At 37.6% G+C, this 8,866-nt stretch overlaps 1 protein-coding gene across 1 annotated transcript in view; it reads right to left on the bottom strand.

The window, feature by feature from the left end:
* The window catches only part of LOC108753971 (agrin-like), a 48,422-nt gene that overhangs the window by 19,016 nt on the left and 20,540 nt on the right, over window positions 1-8,866 (bottom strand). The window contains exons 6-9 of the mRNA XM_018495965.1: window positions 7,653-7,750; window positions 2,372-2,501; window positions 1,459-1,698; window positions 143-439 (exon numbers count right to left, since the gene is read on the bottom strand). Coding sequence (XP_018351467.1) covers window positions 143-439; window positions 1,459-1,698; window positions 2,372-2,501; window positions 7,653-7,750 — 765 coding nt within the window. The remainder of the gene's footprint in view (window positions 1-142; window positions 440-1,458; window positions 1,699-2,371; window positions 2,502-7,652; window positions 7,751-8,866) is intronic.

The following is an 8,866-nucleotide window of genomic DNA, read 5'->3' as shown; positions in this document are numbered from 1 at the left end:
GTCCAACTTCGCTAACGGAGTGTTAATTTACGTTAAAATTCGTTAATATCATAAAAAGCGCAAGAAAAGCGTAGAGAGTTGTTAAAATATAGCTTCGTCCGTCTGTTGTCTTAATTAACTGGTCTTCTTGAGAATTCCGAACCTTGACAGAGATCGAGAGGTCGCAGTCTGAGCTCCTGTTGCCTCTGGCAAGCCTCCATTTTCATGGCGCAGAGGGAGGAGTAGATTCTGAGGTCGCTGCCGCAGACGGGCCGCATATTCTCCGGTGAAATAGAGGCGCAATCGAATCTGCAGCTACATCTGGGAAACTTGTCCGGGCCGAGCTCGCAAGTCGCCTCGAAGTCGCAGTGAATGTCCTTGCATGCTTCTCGCTCCTGCGTGCTAGTCACGTCGGCGATGGTGGTGACCACGCGAGTCACCGCGGGCGTCGACTTGGTCGCTGTTAGAAGCGGTTAGAAAGCGGCTGTTAGAGCGGTTTATTGTTAGAGCATTACGCAGGCAAATCGTTAATGACATGCGGTTAACCTGGATCAGCGTTAGAGGATCTTGGCGCTTTAAGCGTCTCAAACTCTTAGAGACCCTCCAGTAAGAGTCTGGACGTGAGAAAGTAATTTTCGATTAAGTTATCATGTTTTAATAATTTCTGAAAAAGCAAAAGAGAGAGAGAGAGATAGATAGATAGATAGATAGATAGATAAAAGCGTTTATTATTGTTCTAGAGCAAACCCTCTAAGAACATTTAGCAGATGAGTGAAATTTTCAAGATGAGAGGCGATTTAAAATAAAAAATAATATACAAACAAAAGTAACAATATTTTAATAATTTCTGAGAGAGAGGGGGAGGGGAGACAGAGAGAGAGAGAGAGGAAATAGAATAGAAGTAAAGAGAAAAATATGGTAAATGTATATCTTTTCTCGTAGATTTTTGTTAAAACTATTACTTTGCATACAAAACTGTGATTCGTGTCCAGATTTTTAGTAGAAGATCTCTACTCGAATTTTCAGTCGCCTTATATAAAGGAATAGCGACGTCTAAAGATTACAGAGGAGATGCAAGATATATCTAAACGTCTCTGGAACTTCATAAGCGTCTCACGCCTCGAGCGTTATGTTCAAAGGGATTGCGGATCGCGTTACGTTAGACGTCCAAACTCGTTGTCACACCGTAATGGCTTTTCGTTACATTGTCTCAGACACATCTGACACATAGAGCGTGAAGTATCTCTAAGTGTTAAACATAACACTTTCGGTGATTTGAAAGTTAAAGTGCAAGTAAAATATACGCTTGATATCGCGTAAGTTTTACGCTACTTTCGGCTTATTATTTTGGCTTATTATAAAATTTTACTCGGTATATTTCACTTCACTTTCGCGTTAATTATGAATTAACTGTGGAGGGATCTCCGCAAATGGGTTTCGTGTGATATAAGAGGCGACTGTATAGTTTCGGTAACGTACTCAATGCTGCTGCGGCCAATCTCTCGGAGCAGTCACCATAAAATATGACGTGCAGCGCCGACAGCTTGGGGTCCCGGCCGCAGGCCGCCTGCTGCAGTTCGCACTCCGACCGGTAAGTTTTAAGGTCGCTACCGCAAACAAGCTCGCCGCTGCTCTCCGGACAGACCTTCGGACACACGCATACACCCGCCACGCAATGCGCCCCGTGGTCGCATGTTACCCTGTCGCGATCGCACAATTCTGAAAAAACATTCAGTTTTCTCTTTTCAGTTAGCTCGCAACCTAGGCCTAGTTTCCACCGAGGGTTTAAACCGGATCAGAGTGTAAGAACCAACCAACTACGAGTCGAGTATTCCCTTGTTACAGTCGAACGACAGGGGAATGCTCGACTGTAGTTGGTTGGTTCTTACATTCTGATCCGGTTTAAACCCTCGACGGAAACTAGGCCATAGACGGATTATTGCTATAAATCTTAAATCTTTAAAACAAGTAATTCAGTGGATTACTATAATTTTCAGAAAAGAATATATACGCGCGCGTGTTGTACGTATTTACACTTAGTAAAGTCTAGCTTTTAAGATGTCGAAAGAATCTGTCTGAAAATGTGCAAAGTAAAACATTCTTCAATGAATTAAAAGTGTGTTTTACTCTTGGAATAAAATTTTGATTAATATTAATTAATGATTAATGTAATATATATTATTATATAATATAATATTTTATAAATACTTCATTTTATGGTATTTATTATAGTATTATATAGCTTAGAATATTATACGCAGCGTACTTTTGCGTAAATCTCTACTGCGGTGGAAAAGGAAGGATAAAAAGAAAATCGTTTTACTTGGCCGCGGTTTCTGGACTTATCGCATTAGCTCTCATTCGCTAGACATATAAAATATATGCTACTTACCGCAAGCACCCACGTAGCTAATGTTGATGAGGACTTGGTTCATGCACGACGCCCTTTTCAATGAGCATTCGTTATCGTACGTCACACCATCAGAACCGCAAACTTTTGCCGCCTCCGGCGGGTCCTTCACCTGTATATAATTACAAATTTGAATTTAATTTGAATAATGAATTGGATTTATGGCGATATAATAAGAGATTAAGAACTCTGATACAAAATTTGATCTTAAAATCAAATCTTTGTCTTATAATATCTATATATATAAAACCTAACGCTAAAGAAGAATATGTAGGTATACAATTTTGTAATAGAAACGTGCTATTTACTTTATGTCTTGCCATTTCTACCCTTGCTTTCATATGGAACGTGGATTTTTGCCCAAAAAGTGATAAAACAAGATCGTGTGCATGGCGAAGGAGGAGCAGCAAAGAGTAATACGGAAAGTAAAATAAAAAGAAACAAAGGAAATTTAAAAGTAGAAGTTGAAAGAGGAAGCGGGAGTGCGTGTCTCACTTGTTGCGCGATGCAGGAGTGCCGAGGGATGCAGAGGTGCGTTTGACGGACAGTAGGGTGAGGGTGGGAATAGGGCAGGGAATAGAGGAACACAAGGGTCGAGCGGTGCAACAGCATAGGAAAGAGCGAAACTTAATTAGCTCTGCCGTCATATTCGCAGCTCCTCTTGTTTGCTTATTACACGCGCGTTTCATGCACTTGCCACCCTTCGCTGCCTGCCACAATTATATCGGTCAGTTGTGCATATACTGGGTGTCCAAGTAAAAACCTCACGGTCAGTAAATTATTATTCCTTAACAAATTTAGGCTCGATTATTTTTCGCGAAAATGCAACGCGCAATTTCAATGCCTATTAGCGCAATTAACACATGCGCGTATAATCTATCTTAATTCTGATTATTTATAAAATGCGAATGTAATTGCTAATTATTAAACTGATAAATAAATGATAAATAAATGAATGATAAATTTATATTTAATAATATTTAAAGCATAATTAATTGCGGTAAATTGACAGTAAATTATTGGACAGTGGCTGTCACAGAAGTAATTGATAATGAATTTATTTTAATAATTTGCATCTTCCGTTCGGAATATTTAACGTAACATACATATAATTACGCAAATAAACCTTTGGGAAAAAGTATTCATTTGATCTATTCAGAATTTCGAGAGAAAGGTATTCCCATAAATGGCTTTGACCGTTTTGATGAGAAAGACGATGGTTATTATTACGGCCGTTCAAAATGCAACCACATCCGGTATGCGAGCTGCGGTGAAGTTTACGTTACGAGAGGCAGAGAAAGAGATAGACGGAAAGGGTAAGAGAGAATGTCCGCACGATTTAGTTGGCTCTCTGTTAAGTTTAATTGACGTCAGTCAGCTCATTTTCTGGGGTTAATCCGCGTACATACGCGGGCTCGTGGTTCGTGTTTCATTAAGAGGATTATTGTATGAGTTGTTCTCTACAATTATTCTACCTCAAATTAGGAATAAAATGGTCTGTTTAAGTCCATCATGCAGATGGCAACTCTTAATTCTGAAAGGGTATGGTGATGACTTACGATTCTCCATCACAGGATTTTTCAACTGGTGGGTCGCAAAGGATCTTTAAATATGTCACGAAAATTTTAAGAAAAGGTAAAATGAAGCGAAAATAATTTAGAAATAAATAAGAAAGCGAGTAAGACGCATAGTAAAAATATTTTTTTAATTGTGAAAAAATTATTGAAATTATATATTTTGGTTACTCTCTTTCTAATTGAAACGACGATACTGTCATTGCAATAAAATCATTTTTTAAAATAACAATATAAAAACTAAAGAACTTTAGAACTTTGCTTTTGCGTTTATTTCGTGTTAACGGTATCTGATAAAAAGTATTTTGACATATTTAACTAGTTATTTAATGTGCCGCGAATTGTGAAAAAGATTGAAAAAAATGCTCTATCACATTGCTTTGCACAAAAATATTTAAAAAAATTCAACGTATATCCGAAATTAATATTTAATTCGCATAATTTAAGCGATTTTCTGTCCGCCGCACAGTCGATTTCACGTTATTCTTCGGGAAAGCATGTGGAATTCGAAATTTCCATTGTGGGCAGAGAGATCGCGTCGTCGACTCACTGATACTCCCCAATAAGCATCAGTGACCGACTGGCGAGTGGACTTTCTCTCCCGGAAGAGTACCTTGCGGAAGTCGTCCGCAGGTTCCAATACGAAGCCTGCCAATCTAATCCTTTTCTCAACTCTTTTTCCCCGACGTTGAATGCATCCCTTATTCCGCTCCAGGTCTCCTCACGGACGACCACGGAGTGACATCGAAGGAATTCGAAATTGTTCGCCGTCTCGTCAGCAGGACGTTCTGCGAATCGTGAAATCCAAGCCACTTCGCCTATCGCCTGTCGAAATCGGCTGAATTTTCCGCGGAGCCGCTATCTTGATGAACCAACATGCTTTCCATTCTGAATGCACGATCGCCGTGACGGGCCGGGAAACGCGAGAGATAGGAGGAGAAAGAGACTGTAATATCCGCGCGTGTGCAACCGGATACGAAAAATTATTTATCGGAAATCGATCCGGGATAGGCAAATAAATCCGCGGAGATTGAAGTTCCGTGGAAACAAACCGGATTTTAATGTATCAGCGCGCATCAAATCGTTACTATCAAGCAGTTATATAAAATAAGCGGAAATAATATAAACACGAGAGAATCATCTCAAAAATTGCGAGAAAATAAACCGATTCGTTGGAAGTTTGATAATATCATTATTTTTCATTATACACATCAGGTCTGTAATCTCAGACGCAAGGATTTTAATGCGGATCGTGTGAATCTTTATAGTAAGTATCGTATATGTACATGAAACGAACGATTTTGTTAAAATATTAAAAAATTTAGTTAGATATATAGATTTAAAGATAATTTTGTTGGACCATCCAAATAATCATGGAGGAAATTCAAGCACGATGAGAGCGATGGTGTAAAAAGTTGTGACATTCTAGCAACCAGTTTAAGTGTCACATAATTATTCTGGATCAATAAAATTGATCTATCAAGCCAAATATTTCTGCAAAACTGTTATTTTTGTGTATTGCAAAAATAATTATCATAATAATGATATGTCATGATTTACATAGAATATTTCTTCGCTAAATAAATTCATAGCACGCATCGAAGGATAAAACGCATCGGATATTCGAAAAAAAAAGCTGCTTGGACGAGGAGGAATAAAATGTTAATTAAATTTCTTTCTTCACACGCGTGTTTCTCTGTTCATTCTTCACATCGCGACGCCTTGAAATACCGCTGAAATTTTCGATGTTTTGTGAAAGAGCTATTGACTATTGTCGCCTAATGAAACATGAAAACGTCATTCATGCCGCAAACGAAGGATATAATAAACCGGTCGCGTTGCGAAACGCCGCACCGTTGATGGAAAATTCTGAAAATAGCGTATGCAAATGCACTCGATCCCTTCTTTCTTCCTGTTCCTCTTTCCCTCTCACGTCGGCACCTAACGAAGCGGCTTTCTGCTCTTGCAGCGGGCAACATTGAACGATCTTGGGGAAACGCGAAATATCGCTGCTAGCCGAGAATGCATATACGAGTGCAGGCGCGAGCAGGACATTCATCATCGTGAATGAATATTTTATGTCGGTTACGCTAACGAACAAACCCTGGCGTGGCGAATCGCCACAAGCATCTCGAAACGTATTCCACATTTCATTCTTTCTTGATAGAAAAATTGGTTTTGATCTTTGATTAATAATATCAATATCGCTAAATTATATAATTTATTGTATTGAGATGGAACTAATATAAAAGAGAAATTGTATAAAGTGTATTATAGAAGAATATTTTTTTTATATACGCAAAGGACTTTGTATCAATTATGGAAAATTGGGTGAAGTGAAATAGTTTTTATATATATTTTTGTAATTTATAATGTGACGAATAAAAGATGCCATAGATATGAAAGACTCGATAATGGATAATGTTTGAGTTATGACGGACGAAGGCGTGTTCTGAACACAAGTTATACATTTGATACGTCACAGCTCGAAAACTATTCATAATATATTGAGTTTTGTATTTATGTACATTTTTAATTTCACCGCATTATAAGCTACATCATACGAAATTTGACATTATATGAAAACTGACTCATTTCATCGGGATTCAATTTTCCACATAATTACTGTGGAGTCTTTTAAATGTTGCTTTATGCTCGTTAAATATTTGCGTTATATATGTCTGTTGACGCATTTATAAATTTTTTGGTAAAACGATTCGGCAATATGATGTATATTATCTTTTATCGGACAAATACAGAATATTTCCTATAGAGAGCGCAAAGTATAATATTTATCAGAATTTCGTTAATTTTGCGTCAATTGACTTTAATGTAAAATACTGATTTTAATTATAATAATTATAAAATACTACAAACACATTTATTCTGCAACGAAGAGATTTCTCTCTTTTTCATTTATAAAGAGAATTAATCCAAATATTTATTTAAAAGAATTATTACAATACGGAAAATATATATACGTATATTGCCGATGTGATTTATTGAATTTGGGATTTTGCAAGAAGCTGTCAATCTCGGATTGACAGCCATTTGTCTCAACGTTATATTTTCGCAGAAATACAAATAAGACAGGCATGACATTTATAAAATTTCGGTGATCGAAATGGCACGAATGCAAATGACAATTCTGAACGATCCAAACATTCGATTTAATATTCTATAAGCGTGTCTATCCTGATATATTTACGTGTTATTTATTAGAATATTTGTAATGCATTTGCGTGTGATGACTTTATCAATATATGTATACACAGAAAAAACGATTTTACTGAAATATCTAAAAATACAGCTAGATACAGATCTGAAAATAATTTTGTTTAGACCATCAAAATAATTATGTAGGATGTTCAAACTGGTTGCTGAAATATTAAAACTCTTGCAGCATTATTATCAACATAATTTAAGCATTTGATATAATTATTTTGATGGCCCAAAACCAAATAATTTTAACGTCTATATTTAAAATGAAATTTTTAGATATTTTAACAAAATCTTTCTCCTCTTTCGTGTAATATTATACATAGAAATATGGGAAAATAGAAATGCAGGTTTTTTGTTTTCAACGTGCTCGATAACTTTGAGATATCTGAAAGACCGCGCAAAAAAATTAAAATTAATGATCACTATTACAGATTCGTGAATTTTTTTATTAATTTTCACAAACTTACCGTAGTTTCGCACTTTGAAGGACAGACGCATTTGGCTTCTCCGCCGTTATCGCTTTCGCACTCGCTGTAGAATTCGCACTTTTTATTTTCGCAGCCATCTGTGAACAGATTGTTGACAATTGAAAACCTATAATGGCGGCTTTACGTAAGCTTAATGCAGATTCGACTATATACACATTCCTTTGGTTTCGTGACACTCGCTGGGGCTACTAATCACGCTACTACCCGTTGGCTACTTTTCCTGGCGGAAGCGGACTGGTCAGAGGACTGCCTCAGGATAACATTAATAAAGATTCTCACGCGTATTTGCATAACGGCGTCCGTTTCGAATGGAATTCTCGCGGCAGTGGGTGAAAAGGGTGGCTGAGAGGAGAGAAGGGAGGTCGAGACAAAGGGTGATACCGAAATGTAAGCCGGCAGAAGTCGAGGAAGGGTGGAAAGAATGGAGAGAATGATGGTATAGTGGCTTGCTAGTCTCGAAATTATCTTTAGAATTTATTGAAATTTATGGCGGATGTGAGGGAGGACGTTTAGAGAGCAGTAGAAGCAAGTAGAGAGAATATAAGACAGAGATTCATTCCATCATCGTTGATGTGTTGATGATACTCGCGACTCGGGATGACTTCCTCCTGATTTTAAAAACGAGCTTGAAAACGGAACACTGAGCGGAAAATTATCATCAGATATTAGAAGCGAGCGGAGGATGAAAGAGAAAGAGAAAGGGGATGGAAGGGGAAGGAGAAGGGGGAAGGGGAGAGAGAGAGAGAGAGAGAGAGAGAGAGAGAGAGAGCAATGAGAGTGTGAGGGAACGCATGCATATGCAGCGTGCATGTCGCAGGATAACAACTCATATGATTCCAAGCCGTGGAACAGCCAACTAACGTCGCAAATCGCCGTGTGGCGGACGATGCACGAAACCGAATTCTATGGCACGTTTCGGCCGATTTCTAATGCGAATCCGAGATTGGTAATGGAAATCGTCTCCTCTTTCCCCCGTGATTTATAGGAGATCGTATATACCCTTTGAAACTTTCACCAGCCCGAATAATGCAATTCTGTTATCACTGCAAACTTATTATGAATAAATATTGTAGAATGTTGCAGGAAATTTCTATGTACGTTCAATCTCTCAAATAAAATAGATATACGTATAATATAATAAAAAACGTAATATATATTTTGATAATATCTTATAAGTATATTTTAATATATTT

The sequence above is a fragment of the Trachymyrmex septentrionalis genome, unplaced genomic scaffold (genome assembly GCF_001594115.1).
Source record: "Trachymyrmex septentrionalis isolate Tsep2-gDNA-1 unplaced genomic scaffold, Tsep1.0 scaffold74, whole genome shotgun sequence".
Taxonomy (NCBI): domain Eukaryota; kingdom Metazoa; phylum Arthropoda; class Insecta; order Hymenoptera; family Formicidae; genus Trachymyrmex; species Trachymyrmex septentrionalis.
The sequence above is the reverse complement of the archived record's forward strand: the minus strand, read 5'-3'. Positions and strand labels throughout refer to the sequence as shown.